The sequence below is a fragment of the Podarcis pityusensis genome (genome assembly GCF_964106645.2).
Source record: "Podarcis pityusensis genome assembly, chromosome: 1".
NCBI classification, from domain to species: Eukaryota; Metazoa; Chordata; class Lepidosauria; order Squamata; family Lacertidae; genus Podarcis; species Podarcis pityusensis.
Window position 1 is genome coordinate 5,029,155 of NC_138028.1, and position 18,984 is coordinate 5,048,138.

Genomic DNA, 18,984 nt, shown 5'->3' on the forward strand with positions numbered 1-18,984 from the left:
AAATGTATCCGTTAGGAGAAATTTGAACTAAAATGGTGAATTTTTGTGAGCACTAGAATAGATGGATAGATAGATAGATAGATAGATAGATAGATAGATAGATAGGTCTGATGTGGAAATGTGGAGAAATGAAGAGTGGAAAATGAGAAACTGACAGAAAATACAACTGACAGATTCATCTAAGACCTAAGACCTGACATTTCTGAGGAAAACCAAGAAGGACATGATATTTTCAGGTCTCTGGTCTGGGGGTGGAGCAGAGTCTTGTTGTAGGACTCCCATCAGTCCAACATGGCCTAGTGAATATTGTTTGGGTTTGCTGTTGTCTTTTTGTATCTTTATTTTAGACCTTGTGTGCTTCAAGTGGAAATCGCTCAGTTTGGTTGTGTATTTTTTTAATGTTTTATTTATTGTTTTGTTGAAATGTTTTGGTTTTTTTCATGCCGCAAGCTTCCTTGAGCATGACTTGAACTGTGGAACGATGGCATACAAATGAAAGGAAGGAAGGAAGGAAGGAAGGAAGGAAGGAAGGAAGGAAGGAAGGAAGGAAGGATATTTAGGGATGGTGGGAGCTGGAGTCAGGCAACACTTGGTGGGTTCATTTGGGGAGGGGGTGGGCACAGGTTATCTATTCCTGCTCCGGCTCTTACCCAAGTGTGCAAAGGCTTCCATAAGGACATTCCGGTGATCCATGCAGAGCTCCCGGTGTTCAGAAGAGGTCTGTAAGAAGAAAGAGGGAGAAGGCTGCAGGCTTGAAGAAACCATCTTTTCAGATCAGGAAAGGGCCAGTCATGGAAGAAGGCTCCCCAGCTTGGTTGGAGGATGGATGGCAGCTAATGTATTGAGGTTGAATCCTGACAAGATAGAAGTACTGTTTTTGGGGGACAGGGGGCGGGCTGGTGTGGAGGACTCTCTGGTCCTGAATGGGGTAACTGTGCCCCTGAAGGACCAGGTGTTCAGCCTGGGAGTCATTTTGGACTCACAGCTGTCCATGGAGGCGCAGGTTAATTCTGTGTCCAGGGCAGCTGTTTATCAGCTCCATCTGGGATGCAGGATGAGACCCTCCCTGCCTGCAAACTGTCTCACCAGAGTGGTGCATGCTCTGGTTATCTCCCGCTTGGACTACTGCCATGCGCTCTACGTGGGGCTACCTTTGAAGGTGACCCGGAAACTACAACTAATCCAGAATGCAGCAGCTAGACTGGTGACTGGGAGTGGCCGCCGGGACCACATAACACCGGTCTTGAAAGACCTACACTGGCTCCCAGTATGTTTCTGAGCACAATTCAAAGTGTTGGTGCTGACCTTTAAAGTCCTGGGAAAACCCAGCCAGATGGGCGGGGTATAAATAATAAATTATTCTACTCATGTAAAAATACGCTGATTCCCAGACCATCTGCTGGCCGGATTTAGAAGGCAATCGGGCCGCATCCGGCCCCCGGGCCTTAGTTTGCCTACCCATGCCCTTAGGTTTGGTTTGGCAGCTGCAGCTATTGTTACTATTGTTACTATCATTATCTAGAAGACATCAGAAGGCAGCCCTGTGTCGGGAAGTTTTTTTAATGTTTGACCTTTTACTATGTTTTTAAATGTGCTGTAAGCTGCCCAGAGTAGCTGGGCAAGCCATCAAGATGGGCGGAATATAAAAATAATAAGAATTTGTACAGAGCTCTGTTTGGTGGAGATATGGAGAAGGGCCTTCTCCGCTGTGGCACCTGCCAGGTGGGATGTTGAAATCAGACAGGCACCAACAATGGGGTGCTTCTAAAAACTTATCATTCAAGCTGATCACTAGCATTAGTTCCTGTTACCTTTGGTTACTGTGCTGTTGCTGTTTTATTTAAATGTGGTGTGTGTGTGTGTGTGTGTGTGTGTGTGTTCTTACAATGTTGAATCGCTTTTGTATCTCCTGCAAAAGCTCCTTTCAATATGCATGGCTTTTTTTTAAAAAAGGTCTAAAAGCCCATTAATTAATAAAATAAATAAATAGCAACAAAATAGGGGGAGGGCCAAAATTCAGTGGCAGAGCATCAGCTGTGCATACAAAGGAAGGACCTCAAATAATAATAATAATAATAATAATAATAATAATAATAATAATAATAAATTTATTTATATCCCGCCCTCCCAGCCGAAGCCGAGCTCACAGCGGCTAACAACAGTAAAAATAACACAGTTTACATAAAATCACAATCAATTAATTGAAATACAGTCTAAAATCAATTCATTCTAAAATTAATTCAGAGTCAAATTAATGGCAACCATTGGGCTAAAGTTCTATGAGGATTACAGAAGGAGAGAGGCGGTCAGACTGTGCCTTGGCCAAAGGCCTGGTGGAACAGCTCCGTCTTGCAGGCCCTGTGGAAAGATGTCAATTCCCGCAGGGCCCTGGTCTCTTGTGACAGAGCGTTCCACCAAGTCGGGGCCACAGCTGAAAAAGTCCTGGCTCTGGTTGAGGCCAGCCTAACCTCCCTGTGGCCGGGGACCTCCAAGATGTTTTTATTTGAAGACTGTAAGGTCCTCCGCGGGGCATACCAGGAGAGGCGGTCCCATAGGTACGAGGGTCCTAGGCCGTATAGGGCTTTAAAGGTTAAAACCAGCACCTTAAACCTGACCCTCTACTCTACCGGGAGCCAGTGCAGTTGGTAAAGCACTGGATGAATGTGATCCCGCGGCGAGAACCCCGTAAGGAGTCTCGCTGCGGCATTCTGCACCTGCTGGAGTTTCTCTGTCAGTTTCAAGGACAGCTCCACTGCAGTCCTCAGCACCTTCAGGTAGAATTGAAAAAAAAGCAAAGAAAGTAAAGACAAATTGGGGAAGCCCTTTCTGAAACCCTGGAGACCTGCCATCAGCTAATACTGAGCTAGATGGACCAGTGAGCTGACTCAGCATAAAGCAGATTCTTATGAAAGCTACCAGATGACACGGGAACGATTCTCCTTCTTGGATTTGTCTTTCCACTGTGAACCGTTGGTGCTTGAACCTTTCCATTATCTTCTGTTGCCCTGAAGTACTGCGTGGGACTACCTGGAAGAGATCAAGAAACGTCGGTACCTAGGTTGCTTTGAAACCATCCCCAGCTTGCATTGCCGGCACAGTAAAGGTAAAGGGACCGCTGACCATTAGGTCCAGTCGTGGCCGACTCTGGGGTTGTGGCGCTCATCTCGCTTTACTGGCTGAGGGAGCCGGCGTACAGCTTCCAGGTCATGTGGCCAGCAGGACTAAGCCGCTTCTGGCGAACCAGAGCAGCACACAGAAACGCCGTTTACCTTCCCGCTGGAGCAGTACCTATTTATCTACTTGCACTTTGTGCTTTCGAACTGCTAGGTGGGCAGGAGCAGGGACCGAGCAACGGGAGCTCACTCTGTTGCGGGGATTCGAACCGCCAACCTTCTGATTGGCAAGTCCTAGGCTCTGTGGTTTAACTCGCAGCGCCACCCGCGTCCCTAAAGGTAAAGGTAAAGGGACCCCTAACCATTAGGTCCAGTCGTGGCCGACTCTGGGGTTGCGGCGCTCATCTCGCTTTATTGGACTCTGGTGCTAATTTTACCATGTTGGCTGAGAGGTTCCCAGTAGAGGCAGTTCTTAGGCTGTCAACCCATGGAACTGGAGGCCATGTTGACTCTTCTGAGGTCTCTCTGGTAGGGATAAAATTGGCCCAAACCACCCAGGAGCTGCCCTTTGCACAAACGACAAGTGTACAGCGCACCCAGGTCATTTCCAAAGGTGACACGATTGACGACGTCTCCCTTGACCTGGGCCTGCGGTGCTAACGTTTACAAAGGTCACTTGGATCCGAAAAACCACCAGCTTCCCTGATGTCTTACCTGCTTGAATACAAAGTCACAAACTGCCTGGGATATCTTCTTTGGGATTGGGGGTTTGTACTCCTCGCAGACATCCAAAAAAATATTAAGCCTCTAAAAAAGAAAAAGAAAAAGAATTGGTTCATGCCCTTATAAACATCTGTGACATGGCCACATTTGTAATTGTGGGATGTTATCCATTGGCGCGGAAGTGGGTGGCGCTGTGGGTTAAACCACAGAGCCTAGGACTTGCCGATCAGAAGGTCGTTGCTTCGAATCCCCATGATGGGGTGAGCTCCCGTTGCTCGGTCCCTGCTCCTGTCCACCTAGCAGTTCGAAAGCACGTCAAAGTGCAAGTAGATAAATAGGTACTGCTCCAGCGGGAAGGTAAACGGCGTTTCTGTGTGCTGCTCTGGTGGAATATGCAGAAATGGCGAGATTGACGGGAAAGATCAGAAACCAGGAAGACCAAGAATTTTTTTTAAAGACTAGGTTTGGAATTGCCCAAGAAAGATGTTAAATTATTTTTGTATGCCACAACTGCTGCTCATATTTTGTTAGCTAAAAAGTGGAAAATCCAAGAATTACCAACAATAGAAGAATGGCAGATGAAGACGATGGATTTTTCGGAGCTAGCCGACCTAACCGGAAGAGTCCACTACCAGAAGGAGGAGGAGTGTCAGGAAGAGTGGAATAAATTTAATGATTATTTAGTTCAATTTGTTAAGTTAAACTGACTGAAAATAGCTTGCAGATACCTAATGGGCTAAGGATTTTATTTATGTTAAGTGATGAATTAATATGTTTAATTCCATAAGGTGAAGATCTAAGGATGTTAATGCTTATGTTAAATTTTATAAAAATTGGGATTTGGAAAACCGTTAAAAGGACATGCAATTAAATTCAACCAAAGGGAAGTGAGGAAGTCACCTAACAAAGCTAATAACTGTAATTTTCAAGAAGGCTATGATTTATGTTTGTTTGTCTTGTGTGTTTGTTTGTTTGTTTGTTTGTTTATAGTATTGTGAAAACTAATAAAAAAATTTGGGGGGAAAAGTATTTTTTAAAAGACTGGAATAACTTTTTAACATATTTGAGAGACCACTGTTGAAATCATTGGCAGGAATATAAGGACACAACGTAACATGAATTTTGGATACTATGATTATATAATAGATAGATTACCGTATAAGATGCAGATTGTATTTTTTTTAAGAAATGGAATCCATGGAGCAAAGGAAGGAGGTCTGAAGATTCGAAGGAACCTTATTTATTTTTAGAATTGTTACGTTTGTTGTGTACAACCTTTATGTAAAACCGGAAAAAAAATATTTAAAAAAAATACAAGCTGAAGAAACAAAAAAGATCACACACCTTATAACAATCTGATCCAATTCAAACATGTCATAATAAAAACTTAACTTTTAAAAAAATGACATATCAAATAATGTAATACTCAATAATCCATTAGGATACAATAGTGCACAATAAAATTACACATCAGCAAATAATAATACTTAAACAGAAATTCCCTCTTAGCGATTACAATAAATAATTTCTAAAATGTAACTGATAAAAATAACAGTAAGTCACAGTGCATAAAATAACACAAATTGAAAAGCAAAGACACACAACTTATAAAATTGGTTGTGTTTTTATATATATATATAAATATCCCTTTACTTTGGCAATGAGGAAAGAATCCAAAATCTTGCTATCTCGGAGGACTTGTGGGATCCTCCTGATGATCTCATCTTGCTTCGTTCTGCAGCGGACCAGAGCTCCTAGCATGGGCCACTGAGCTTTCATCAAGGCTTCCTTCACCTGCAAAAGGACACACATGGAAAGATTTTCCGTGGAGCTGAGTGCTGCTTTCAAACCAGTGCAAAGGTTCTCCAGTGGGTGGTCACAGACCAGATCAAGGTGCTCTTGGAGGAAACTGATTTTCTAGATCCATATCGTATGGGGGTTTGGGCCCGATTTTGGCACAGAAACTGCTTTCACTGTGTATGACAACCTTTTCCAGGAGAGACATAGGGGCAATGTGTCCCTGTTAATTCTCCTCGACTTCTCAGTGGCTTTTGATAACCATTGACCACAGAGTCTGTCCGGAGCAGCTGTCTTGTATTGCAATGTTGGGAACCGCCCTGAGATCCATGCATGAAGGGCGATGTATTGTACACATTTATTCAAAACCCAATGGCGACGATTTAGTTTAATTAATAATAATAATTTATGTATGCGGGACACGGGTGGCGCTGTGGGTTAAACCACAGAGCCTAGGACTTGCTGATCAGAAGGTTGGCGGTTTGAATCCCTGCGATGGGGTGAGCTCCCGTTGCTCGGTCCCTGCTCCTGCCAACCTAGCATTTTGAAAGCACGTCAAAGTGCAAGTAGATAAATAGGTACCACTCCAGCGGGAAGGTAAACGACGTTTCCGTGCACTGCTCTGGTTCGCCAGAAGCGGCTTAGTCATGCTGGCCACATGACCTGGAAAAACTGTCTGCGGACAAATGTCGGCTCCCTCGGCCAGTAAAGTGAGATGAGCGCTGTAACCTCAGAGTCAGTCATGACTGGACCTAATGGTCAGGGGTCCCTTTACCTTTACCTTTTTTATTATTTATACTCTACCCACCTGGCTGAGTTTCCACAGCCACTCTGGGCGGCTCCCAATCGAGTATTAAAAACAATTAATTCAACAGAATTGATGAACTTGAGCCAGGGGTACCAGCTTTGCAATGTCTGACAGTTCATTTATACCTCCAGCGCCCCCTGCTGCCCCCTAGCCGCTTAGCACCCCCCCTCCAAGCTAATCCCATCGGCCCGGAAGGGGAGCTGCTCCCTTGCTTTGGGCGCGGCTGTGATAAGATGAAACTTTCCTGGTGCTCACCTTCGGTTCCTCGTCATTCAGCCAATCGCCAGCCAAGCGTTGATAGATGGGAATGACGGGGCTGCAAAGCTGAGCTTCTGTCTCTCTTGGGAACGAACATGCTCTCCAGTTTTTGTAGTAATAGTTTATTGCTGCACAGAAATGTTCCATAACTGAATGAGTGAGAAAGAGAGAGAAAGCGTCTGAGAAGCGATTGCTTGGCACTGAAGCAATCGAAAGTCGGAGGTTGTGGGTCCACACTTGGCCACAATGGAAGACTGACCCTTCGCTCTATCCCAATTCCTAGGAGTGGGGTTAAAAAAATACAGTGGTGCCTCAGGTTAAGTACTTAATTCGTTCCGGAGGTCCATTCTTAACCTGAAACTGTTCTTAACCTGAAGCACCACTTTAGCTAATGGGGCCTGCTGCTGCTGCCACACCACCAGAGCACGATTTCTGTTCTCATCCTGAAGCAAAGTTCTTAACCTGAAGCACTATTTCTGGGTTAGCGGAGTCTGTAACCTGAAGCGTATGTAACCTGAGGTACCACTGTATTTGTCTTGAGGTGGAAATACTGTTAGGCCTGTTATTACTCAGACTCGTGTCACGGCCACAACAATGGGACCTGATCACAAGATTGGCAAGAACCAGTTAAATGGGAAACTAATGGCTGACTGTTACAGTGAAAAGCAACTCTGACATGTACAGCAAAAAGAAAAAGGTGTTGAGTCAGTTGTATTTCATGGGCTGTAGTTGGATGAAAAATGGTGACGTGCTGGGCTGGCCAAAGGTGGTTGGGGAGAGGGAAAACAACAACAACAACAACAACAACAACAACAATTTATTATCTATACCCCGCCCACTCTGGGCGGCTTCCAACAAATATTAAAATACAGTAATGCATCAAACATTAAAAGCTTCCCTAAACAGGGCTGCATTCAGATGTCTTCTAAAAGTCTGGTAGTTGTTGTTCTCTTTGACGTGGTGGGAGGGTGTTCCACAGGGCGGGTGCCACCACTGAGAAGGCCCTCTGCCTGGTAACTTGGCTTCTTGCAGTGAGGGAACTGCCAGAAGGCCCTCGGAGCTGGACCTCAGTGTCTGGGTAGGACGATAGAGGTGGAGACGCTCCTTCAGGAATACTGGGCTGAGGCCGTTTAGGGCTTTAAAGTTCAGCACCAACACCTTGAATTGTGCTCGGAAACGTACTGGGAGCCAGTGCAGATCTCTCAGGACTGGTGTTATGTGGTCCCGGCGGCCGCTCCCAGTCACCAGTCTAGCTGCCACATTCTGGATTAGTTGCAGTTTCCGGGTCACCTTCACAGGTAGCCCCACGTAGAGCGCATTGCAGTAGTCCAAGCGGGAGATAACCAGAGCATGCAGCACTCTGGCAAGACAGTCCACGGGCAGGGAGGGTCTCAGCCTGCGTACCAGATGGAGCTGGTAGACAACTGCCCTGGACACAGAATGGATCTGCGCCTCCATGGACAGCTGTGAGTCCAAAATGACTCCCAGGCTGCGCACCTGGTCCTTCAGGGGCACAGTTACCCCATTCAGGACCAGGGAGTCCTCCACACCCACTTCCCCAAAAAACAGTGCTTCTGTTTTGAACGAAGGGGAATTTTCCCCACAGTCTGGCACTGGAAGGAGCACAACAATGGTGCCAGGCGAACCGCCCTGTAAAGAGCATTCTACAATCAGGGGGCCACCACCAAATAGGCCCTGTTGTCTCATTGCCTTCCAAACTTCTCTTGGAAGGGGCGCACAGAGAATGGCACAGATGATGGTCTTTAAGGAACAGTTAGCAGTTGTAGGGGCTATACTGGAATGGAAGGAAGATGATGATATTCCATTCCCCCCCCCCCCGCCCAAAAAAGAAAAAGAATCACTCACCGTAGCATATTGCTTCTTTCATGTGGCTAGTCATGGGCCACTTAATCATCACCCTTAAATACACACAGGTCAGTGACAAAAACGGGATACACCTGAGTGCTGAGTGAAGAGACACAAGCAACCTTTCGTTAGAGGATGGTAATGATTTATTACAATTTAGGATCACAAACTCTGGGCAGCCCTTCTGTTGGAGATGCTTCTATATGGGACTGAACTTCAGCTGGTTTTGGTATGCAAACACACAATCTTCTGTTGCAGTGTGACCCTTCCTGAGGTTAGATCCCCTAGCGTGGCCTGGGTGAAATTAAACAGAACCAGCTTTGTCAAGCCACTAGTCCTCAGTAAAAAATATATATATATTTTTGACGATTTAGAAAATTTGGAAAATATTTAAAGTGACTTTTCCCAAGAGGCCAAAATCCTGGCTCCTTCATGGGGAATTTTGTGGGTGCTCGGGAACCTGGGGGCACAGGAAACCAGCACCTATGGAAGGGGGAGAGAAAAACCCTCTTTCCAAAGGAAGAATGGTTGATGGAAATCTTGGAAGATGCAGAGAGGGTGAAATTGACGGCGCTGATAGAAGATACAAATTTATTTATTTTATTTTATTTATTTAACATAATTATTACAAAATATGAGCAAAATATTGCAAATACATATACGTATTTCAGGTAAGCACACACATATATGAAAAAGAACTAAAGAAGAAAAGAACAAAAGAAGAAAAGAAAAAAGAAGAAAAAATAAAGAGGAAAAAAGGAGAAAAGTTGGAAGAATTTCTTCCAAATTTATTCTACAAATATCTCAATATGAAAATAATAATAAAATTTCATTGATTGACTTCCATCGCTTACACCGCACTTCCTATATACATTTTAAGCAAGATTGTATCTGTTATTCTGCATTTTTCCCATACTATCTCACACAAATATTCTAATCAATAAGTTTTCTAAATCTTTCATAAATCTATTCTAAACACAACCAATACCTTACATTTAATCTTTGTCTACATAAATAATCAAAAAATAATCAAAATCAAAAAATAATTAAACATTTCCATTGTTTTTGGATTATATTTTTTGGTTTTTGTATTATCAAATTTAGAATCTTTTTAAAGAAGACTGGAAACTCTTTTCTTGTCTATATAAAAAGTTATTTCCCATATGCGAAGACCACAGCAGGGTTTAAAGTGTAAGAAAACAGCAGGAAAAAATTAAGACAAAACCCTAAGATGCAATTGTATGTATTTTGAGTTATAAACAGCGATGACGGGCGGGTGGGAAGTCACTAGTTTTGTTGAATTGGAATATAATTGTTGAGTAACAAATGCAATTTCCTATACGGAAAGAAGAATAACATATTATTACAAAAAAAAAAAATCACTAGTCCTCAGTGTTTACCCCCACAACCCATATGTAAATTGCATCCTATCTGAGATGGGAATCAAACCCTTTCCCCTTCAATGGGAGAACATGAAGAACTGGAGGGAGCCCTACCATAGCGAGAGGCCAGGTTCCCCAGGGTCCTGAAGACCATGTGATGAGGGAGGATCCCAGTCTTGACATTCTTTTGAAGTCTGTACATCACGTCATTGAAAAGAGAGCTTGCCAGAGATAGGAGGACATCATTGGCTTGCTGGACGATTCTCCCAGACACATCTTTCTAAGGAAGCAGAAAGTCTTGTGGGTTTGTGGTGGTCAGTCTGGATTATGCTGCCCAGTTCTTGGCACTGACAATCGGGAAACACTGGCCTGCGAGCGCTCCAGTTGGAGAACAGCCTTTACCAAAGGTGTCATGGGCTTTGAAGACACTCAAACTCACGATGTAAGGGAGAAATGTGCTAAGAGGAAGGCACGCCTGGCAAATCCACACCGTGATCATCTCCCACCCAGGAACCAATGTCCCCACTGTGGAAGGATGTGCGGATCCAGAATTGGCCTCCACAGTCACTTACGGACACACCGCTAAGACCGTGTTCATGGAAGACAATCTTACTCGGCTACGAGGGATCGCCAAAGAAGAAGAAGAAGAAACTAAAAGGTCTCAAATGTAGCCCTAACTAGATGGGATAGGGAGTCAGACACACGGCTGCCATTTTCAAGGGCAACTCTCTCTTCTTTGAGATGTGCAGTCCTACTCTAAGAAACAGGATTTTGTACAACAGTCACTCTTAACTAACCAGAAAGGTCCCTGAAAATTCTTGTGGGGATATTCAGATTAAAGAGTTACAGTCAACATTCATCCTACTCCGAATGTTCTCATTGACATTAATGGAATTGACTGCCTTAGTAGAGCATGTCATTTAAGGCAGCAAAACATAATTTTTGCAAATTTCTTAAGTGAGGGGCCTTAAAAATAATTTTGTGTGCGTGAGGAATTCAAATCTGCTATTATTTTTTTGACTGGACAATATTTAGCTTGGTGAGTCTATGTTTGATGAAGAAGCACAAAAACTGCTTTCGGAAAACCAAAGAATTTTAATTTTGCCTACTGGAAGGTTATGCTAAATAATAATATGCTAAATAATAATGTCAGGTTATAGTAAATAATAATATCAATAATAACTGCAAGTTGTTGTTGTTTAGTCGTTTAGTCGTGTCCGACTCTTTGTGACCCCATGGACCAGAGCACGCCAGGCCCTCCTGTCTTCCACTGCCTCCCGCAGTTGGGTCAAACTCATGTTTGTAGCTTCGAGAAGTACTTGGCAATCATTTAAATGATGCTATGCAATTTTACACATGTTTTACTTACCAAGCAAAACTAAATTATATTAATGTAACCAAAATATATTTTGAATTCCCATGTCACATTATAAGTACCACTCATTTTTGGAATTTGAAAGTTTAAAAACTTGACATGCCCTGCTACCTTTGGCCCATCTGCTCTGAGTAGGGCTTTGATACAACCCAAAGCACTTGAACCCACATGATGTCAATTCTGTTCCTACCTCCTTCAGCATCTCCACCAACACATGAATGGCCGCATCAATGTTCGGTGGTCCGGCCCACTGGATGAGACTTTGGGCAGCCAGGTCGGCATTTTGCTCAGCGCTGCAGCAGATGTAGTTGTAAATTTCTGAAAGGCAACACGGGTCATTGTACTGGTTGTCACGGATGGGTGTGCGTATCTGATCTGCTGGTTTTGAAGAACCATGAATGCAACAAGCGCCTCTTCCTCAAGCTGCCGCAGACCTCCCCCATTGATGGAGATGCTCATCATTCAAGGCATTGTTCGCTAATCACGTGAGAATGTAAGAAGATCCTGCTGGATCAGGCCAGTGAACCATCTGGTCCAGCATCCTAGCTGAACAGTTGCCTGTGGGAAACCTGCAAGCAGGATTCAAACACAACAGCCGTATCCCCTCCTGTGGTTTTCAGCAGCTACAAGGTGTGACCAGAAAGTTCGGTGAATGGTCACAGAAACTGGACAGCGAGAAATATTTGAACATACATGCCTTTGTTGTTGTTGTTTAGTCGTTTAGTCGTTTAGTCGTGTCCGACTCTTGGTGACCTCCTGGACCAGAGCACGCCAGGCACTCCTGTCTTCCGCTGCCTCCCGCAGTTTGGTCAAACTCATGCTGGTAGCTTCAAGAACACTGTCCCACCATCTCGTCCTCTGTCACCCCCTTCTCCTTGTGCCCTCCATCTTTCCCAACATCAGGGTCTTTTCCAGGGAGTCTTCTCTTCTCATGAGGTGGCCAAAGTATTGGAGGATCTGTCCTTCCAGTGAGCGCTCAGGGCTGATTTCTTTAAGAATGGATAGGTTTGTTCTTCTTGCAGTCCATGGGACTCTCCAGAGTCTCCTCCAGCGCCATAATTCAAAAGCATCAATTCTTCAGCGATCAGCCTTCTTTATGATCCAGCTCTCACTTCCATGCCTTCAAAGTAGGCCTCCTCTGATATAATGCACCATTGACTGCCATAAAACTTAGGGAACAAGCTGTACTACCAAAATGATTAAGGTTTTAAATGTCAATTTTAGGTTATATTTTAATGATCAAGATTTAATATATATATTTTAATGGCCGCTATATCTGAATTGTCTGTTATACCCAATTGCAATTCAATGTATTCCTGTTGTGTTTTATGATTTTCCTGATATTGTAAGTGAGCCGGAACTGGTCTGTGACCGTAATAATAAAATTCATTCACTAATGCACTGTTGACAACGTTCATAGAACTGTTGGAAACTTCTGGAGAAGTCCTCTTTTCGTAATGCTTTCAGTTCCCTCGTCACAGCAGCTTGGACGTGTGAAATGTTGGGAAAGCTGTGCAGATTTCAGTTCTGGAAAAAGTAAGAAATCTGGTGGGGGTCAGATCAGGAGAATATGGAGAGTGGGACAACTCAGTGACTTCAGTAATGATTTCACATGGAATATGCCATTCTTCTGCCATCATTCGGATGGACAAACGCTGATCCCGCAACAATAACTCATGAACTCTGTCAACATTTGCCGACATTCTGCTGGCTGATGGTCCACCAGACTGAGGGTCATCTTCGATGGTCTTCGATGGTTTGCCGCCCTTCACGAAAAATGCTTAAACCACTCGTACATTGTCTTTCGAGTTACAGCTTCATCTCTGTACACAATTGTGAGCATTTCGTGGGTTTCCGATGCTGATTTTATGTCCGAATACTTCTCGCTGTCTTCTTTCTGTGACCACTTACCAAACTTTCTGGTCACACCTTGTAGTGTTCAAAAGCATCGCTGCCGCCAACCATGGAAACAGAGCTTTGCCATCATGGCTAGTAGCCATCAGTAACCCTCTCTCCCTCCATGAATTTGCCCAATCCTCTTTTAAAGCCATCTTGGTTGGTGACCATCACTGCTACCAGTGGCAGGGAGTTCCACAGTTAATAATAATAATAATAATAATAATAATAATAATAATAAATAATTTTTATTTATACCCCGCCCTTCCCAGTTCAAAAAACCAGGCTCAGGGCGGCTAACAACAAATTTAAAACACTTAATTGATGCAACAAAAAACAGCACAAAATACAGTATAAAACGTGAATAACAATAAATTCAAAATTCAAACATCAATTTAGGGGGGAAGTCCATCCAATAAACATTAGATGATCACCAGGGCTAGCTGGCTAAATTAGTCCTATTTGGGCCAGCGAGGAGACCAGGGAAGAATTAGCTGTGGGATCCCAGAGCGGGTAATCTTCATAAAAAGGGGAGTGAGAGGGAAGAAAGGGGAATGAAAGATCAGACTAAGTTCAAATTGAAAGCCACGCAGAATAGCTCTGTCTTACAGGCCCTGCGGAAGGAAGTTAAATCCTGCAGGACCCTGGTCTCATGGGACAGAGTATTCCACCAGGTCGGAGCCATCACTGAGAAGGCCCTGGCCTTGGTGGAGGATAATCTGACTTCCTTAGGGCCCGGGACCTCTAAACTATGATCATTCATGGACCTTAAGGTCCTCTGCAGGGCAGACCAGGAGAGACGGTCCTGTAAATACAAGGGCCCTAAGCCACAAAGGGCTTCATGCACTGCGTGAAGAAGTCATTTCATTTTCCTGTCCTAAATCCTCCAGCATTCAGCTTCATTGAATGTCCACGAATGTCAGTGTTATTAGAGTGAAAAACTTTTCTCTCCCCAAACAATAATATCCCCCCCCCCCAAGCTGTAACAAGATGTAGCTGTTTGCAAGAATAACATTTAGTTTGACATCATCCTGCACACCCATTTTCAGTCCTCTCCTGGGAGTGGGGGAAATGTTCTATTTATTTTGCATTTAAAGACGAACCTACTGAATTTTCACTTGTTCAAAACTATATGTGAACCAATGCATAACCATTCTGCAGAATTTGCGCCTCTCCAAAATCTGCAGTGGAGTTCTCCAAACAAGAAACGTGTATGCTAATATTATTCTAAGGTAAAGTGTCTCCACAGAAGTATGACTTAAAATAACATCAAAAGTTGCATTATATTAGGAGAAATTGCTTTGCAAAACTGCGCGCAAAATGCGCATGTTAGGAGAAATTTGCAACAACAAAACAATGAGCTTTCATAGAATCATAGAATTGTAGGATTTGAAGGGACACTCAGGATCATATCATTCAACCACCAGCAATGCAGGAATATGCAGCTGTCAAACTTGCAACCTTGTCATTATCAGCACCTCACTCTAACCAGCTGAGCTATTCAGTTTCACAAGGACTTTATAAATTGCAAACTGATACGGCAATGCAGAGAACTGAAGACAGAGAAAATGAGGAACTGAGTGAAATTGAAACAGACAGTTTCGTTCATTCCTCCTCTCTCCCCACATGTCTCCTTCCTTCTCAGATACTTGTAGCTTTAAAAGTTCTTGTCGGGGAATGTTTGTAAAATGCTGAGTAGGTAACAATCTGGGCCATTCTGCAGGTGAAAGCTCTACAGTGATAACGAGTTCTTGCTTGTTTTGTTCTTGCAAGAATTACCATATTTTTCGCTCTATAGGACACACTTTTTCCTCTCCAAAAATGAAGGGGAAATGTGTGTGCGTCCTATGGAGCGAATGCAGGCTCCTTGCCTTGAGCGATAGCAACGGGAAGCCTCCGAAGCGCAGAGGGAGCGCTCCCTCCGCACTCCGGAGGCTTTGCGTTGCTTTTGCTGAAGCCTGGAGAGCGAGAGGGGTTGGTGCGCACCGACCCCTCTCGCTCTCCAGGCTTCAGGCAGCTATCCACAAGCCTTCGGAGCGCAGCAGGAGTTCTCCCCACGCTCTGAAGGCTTGCGGATAGCAGCCTGAAGCCTGAAGCCCAGGCAGTGCAGTGCCAACTCCCGCTGCGCTCCCCAGGTTTCAGGCAGCTATCCGCAAGCCTTTGGAGCGCGCCTCCAGCACCGCAAGCTCCGGGAGCAGCGACAAGGCTGCGCGCAACCTTGCCGCTGCTCCCGGACCTGTTCTGGGGGCTGGGGTTGGGGGAAGCTGGGGCTTCCCCCGACCCAGCCCCGCAACTAAAAACAAAGCCAAGACAGCGAGCGGGATCCATCCCGCTCCCTGTCTTGGCTTCTGCCAAAGCTGTGCGCAGCCAATCCTGGCTGGAGAGGTTGCGCACGGCTAAAGAGGAAGCCAAGACAGCCAGCGGGATGGATCCCACTCGCTGTCTTGGCTTCTTTGCTCTTTGGGGCTGGGGGGGGAAAATAACTTTTTTTCTTTATTTCCCCCCCTAAAAACTAGGTGCACCATATAGTCCGGTGCGCCCTATGGAGCGAAAAATACAGTAAGTAAAGCATGGGTGTGTTTTTTTTAAAAAAAGAAAATAATTCCTGATTGTCAAAGTGGACGCTGTTATTCCTCAAGGATCAAGATGTGCTAAGTAGGAATGATGGGAATTATAGGCCAAAACAGCTCAGGGGGGGCTAATTCAGAATGACTGCCTCACCTACCTCTCATTGTCTTTAAGTCACCAGATACATCCATGACGGAAGCCGTCAGTCAACTATCACACCAGTTCACAGGCCAAAGGGCTGCCTCACAGCCTTGCCAGGAACTCGGAGTCAAGTAACAGGGCAAGCCCGTGCATGTTTACTCGGAAGTAAGTCCCACTGAGTTGAAGGGGGCTTACTCCCAAGTAAACGTGCACAGGACTGCAGCCCGAGTGGAAAGCAAACAGAGACGGGGCTTCCATTGTGATATGGGTGGTGATGGTGTCATACTTTACTAAAGCAACCTGACCAATGACGGCCCTGGAATCGACGGGGGATTGTTGACACCATTAAGACCTGGAGATTATTGCCTCAGACCTGCACATCAGCCCTGTGTCCTTGGATATACACACCAATGCCTCTAGCAGGAACGTTTTGGTGAAGTTATGGATGGCGGCTAACAGATTGAGGTTGAATCCTGACAAGACAGAAGTACTGTTTTGGGGGGAAAGGAGGCGGGCGGGTTTGGAGGACTCCCTGGTCCTGAACGGGGTAACTGTGCCCCTGAAGGACCAGGTGCGCAGCCTGGGAGTCATTCTGGACTCACAGCTGTCCATGGAGGCGCAGGTCAAATCCGTGTCCAGGGCAGCTGTTTACCAGCTCCATCTGGTACGCAGGATGAGACCCTACCTGCCCGCGGACTGTTTCACCAGAGTGGTGCATGCTCTGGTTATCTCCCGCTTGGACTACTGCAATGCGCTCTACGTGGGGCTACCTTAGAAGGTGGCCCGGAAACTACAACTAATCCAGAATGCGGCAGCCAGACTGGTGACTGGGAGCGGCCACCGAGACCGTATAACACTGGTCTTGAAAGACCTACATTGGCTCCCAGTACGTGTCCGAGCACAATTCAAAGTGTTGGTGCTGACCTTTAAAGCCCTAAATGGCCTCAGTCCTGTATACCTGAAGGAGCGTCTCCATCCCCATCGTTCTGCTCGGATGCTGAGGTCCAGCTCCGAGGGCCTTCTGGCGGTTCCCTCCCTGCGAGAAGCCAAGCTACAGGGAACCAGGCAGAGGGCCTTCTCGGTAGTGGCACCCGCCCTGTGGAACGCCCTCCCACCAGATGTCAAAGAGAACAACAACTACCAGACTTTTAGAAGACATCTGAAGGTGGCCCTGTTTAGGGAAGCTTTTAATGACTGATGCATTACTGTGTTTTAATATTTTGTTGGAAACCGCCCAGAGTGGCTGGGGAAGCCCAGCCAGATGGGCGGGGTATAAATAATAAATTATTATTATTATTATTATTATTATTAGTTCTGACACTCCATATCTTGAACCCCATTAGACCCAGCTAGCATTCCCGATGGTCAGGGATGGTGGGAGTTGTAGTTTACCAGCACCTGGAAGGACACTGATTCTCCATACATGGCTTATACCATTGCCCACACATTTCCCTTTACAAAAAGGGAGGAGAGAGAGAGAGAGAGAGAGAGAATATGAACACCAAAACAGTGTTCAGCTTATTTTTCAGTTGCTATTCTGTTCATAAGGTTTTCTAGATTATAAATGTTTTATTGATGATTTGTTAATCATGCCTTATGCTGCAACTGTGATGTTTAGTCTGTGGTTGTTGTTGTTTCTTGTCGCTGGCTTATTAACAGTGTTTTATAGATTGTAATTGTTTTGCTGACAATTTGTTAATTATATGGTGTTAATTGAATAATAGGAAAAGCTTTCAGATGGGTGTTTTTTCTGCAGGTATCTTCTGCAACATGTCACTGAGTGCAATACAGTGGTAAAGGTAAAGGTAAAGGTAAAGGGACCCTGACCATGAGGTCCAGTCACGGATGACTCTGGGGTTGCGGCGTTCATCTCGCTTTATTGGCCGAGGGAGCTGGCGTACAGCTTCCAGGTCCTGTGGCCAGCATGACTAAGCCGCTTCTGGCGAAACAGAGCAGTGCACGGAAACGCCGTTTACCTTCCTGCCGGAGTGGTACCTATTTATCTAATTGCACTTTGACGTGCTTTCGAACTGCTAGGTTGGCAGGAGCAGGGACCGAGCAACGGGAGCTCACCCCGTTGCGGGGATTCAAATCGCCGACCTTCTGATCGGCAAGCCCTAGGCTCTGTGGTTTAGACCACAGCGCCACCCGTGTCCTTGCAATACAGTGGTACCTCGGGTTAAGTACTTAATTCGTTCTGGAGGTCCATTCTTAACCTGAAACTGTTCTTAACCTGAAGCAGCACTTTAGCTAATGGGGCCTCCCTCTGCTGCCGTGCCGCCGGAGCATGATTTCTGTTCTCATCCTGAAGCAAAGTTCTTAACCCGAGGTACTATTTCTGGGTTAGCGGAGTCTGTAACCTGAAGCGTCTGTAACCCGAGGTACCACTGTAATAGTGAGCAGGTGATGGATTTCTACTGGAGAGTCCACACATGTTGTTCTGCTGCATGGTGATGTTGGGGATGCTGTTCTTCCCGAACACCACCATGTTACTGCCACCCGGAGGGGAACTCCAGCGCTACAGTGCAACAAAGCTGTGCAAAAACAAAACCAGGAATATTTGGGATTATGAAAAGCAGGGGTCCCTTGACCCTTGAGTGTCTTCCCAGTTCAAGTGGGGTTGGTGGAGTGGTTCAGGGTGGGCTTGATGCAAATTTGCCCCACGTTGACAGCGGGAACATCATTCCCAGATTTAACGATATTTCCTCCAACCCAAAAATGTCTGCAGAAAACAAGTATAAAGTAATTTTGCAGCATGAACCAGTGGCATAGTGTGGGTTGCCAGCACCCAGGGCTGCACAGAGGGGAGGGGGAGGGACGGAAACAAAGAGAGTACACATGAGCATTCAACTGCCTAATGGCATCCACAACACCCAGGAGATCTCGGCAGCAGAGATAAGATAAGGAAGAGCCGTTCCGTTGTCCAGAGAGGTCACTTCCTGGTTCACATGGAGAAGCCGTTTTCAGTGAAGCCCAGTGACAGAAGAACCAGCTGTATTGAGGCAGTACCAGGTGTTGCAATTTTGCACCTCTAAGAAAATTGTGCCCGGAACAACC

The 18,984-nt window shown here is 45.3% G+C and overlaps 1 protein-coding gene across 7 annotated transcripts in view; it reads right to left on the bottom strand.

Moving 5' to 3' along the window:
* LOC308476643 (maestro heat-like repeat-containing protein family member 2B) overlaps positions 1 to 16,171 on the bottom strand; it is a 94,883-nt gene extending 78,712 nt beyond the window's left edge. For 6 of the 7 annotated variants that reach the window (XR_013986022.1, XR_013986023.1, XM_081004390.1 and 3 more), the window contains exons 1-9: positions 15,944 to 16,171; positions 11,513 to 11,640; positions 10,062 to 10,227; positions 8,566 to 8,664; positions 6,697 to 6,848; positions 5,490 to 5,630; positions 3,828 to 3,920; positions 2,917 to 3,027; positions 651 to 720 (exon numbers count right to left, since the gene is read on the bottom strand). Coding sequence is in view for 5 of the 7 variants with exons in the window: in XM_081004390.1 (XP_080860516.1) it covers positions 651 to 720; positions 2,917 to 3,027; positions 3,828 to 3,920; positions 5,490 to 5,630; positions 6,697 to 6,848; positions 8,566 to 8,664; positions 10,062 to 10,227; positions 11,513 to 11,640; positions 15,944 to 15,977 (994 nt within the window). In the remaining 2 variants the exon portion in view is untranslated. The remainder of the gene's footprint in view (positions 1 to 650; positions 721 to 2,916; positions 3,028 to 3,827; positions 3,921 to 5,489; positions 5,631 to 6,696; positions 6,849 to 8,565; positions 8,665 to 10,061; positions 10,228 to 11,512; positions 11,641 to 15,943) is intronic. The other variant, XM_081004389.1, reaches the window with a different exon arrangement.
* Between the last annotated feature and the right edge of the window lie 2,813 nt (positions 16,172 to 18,984).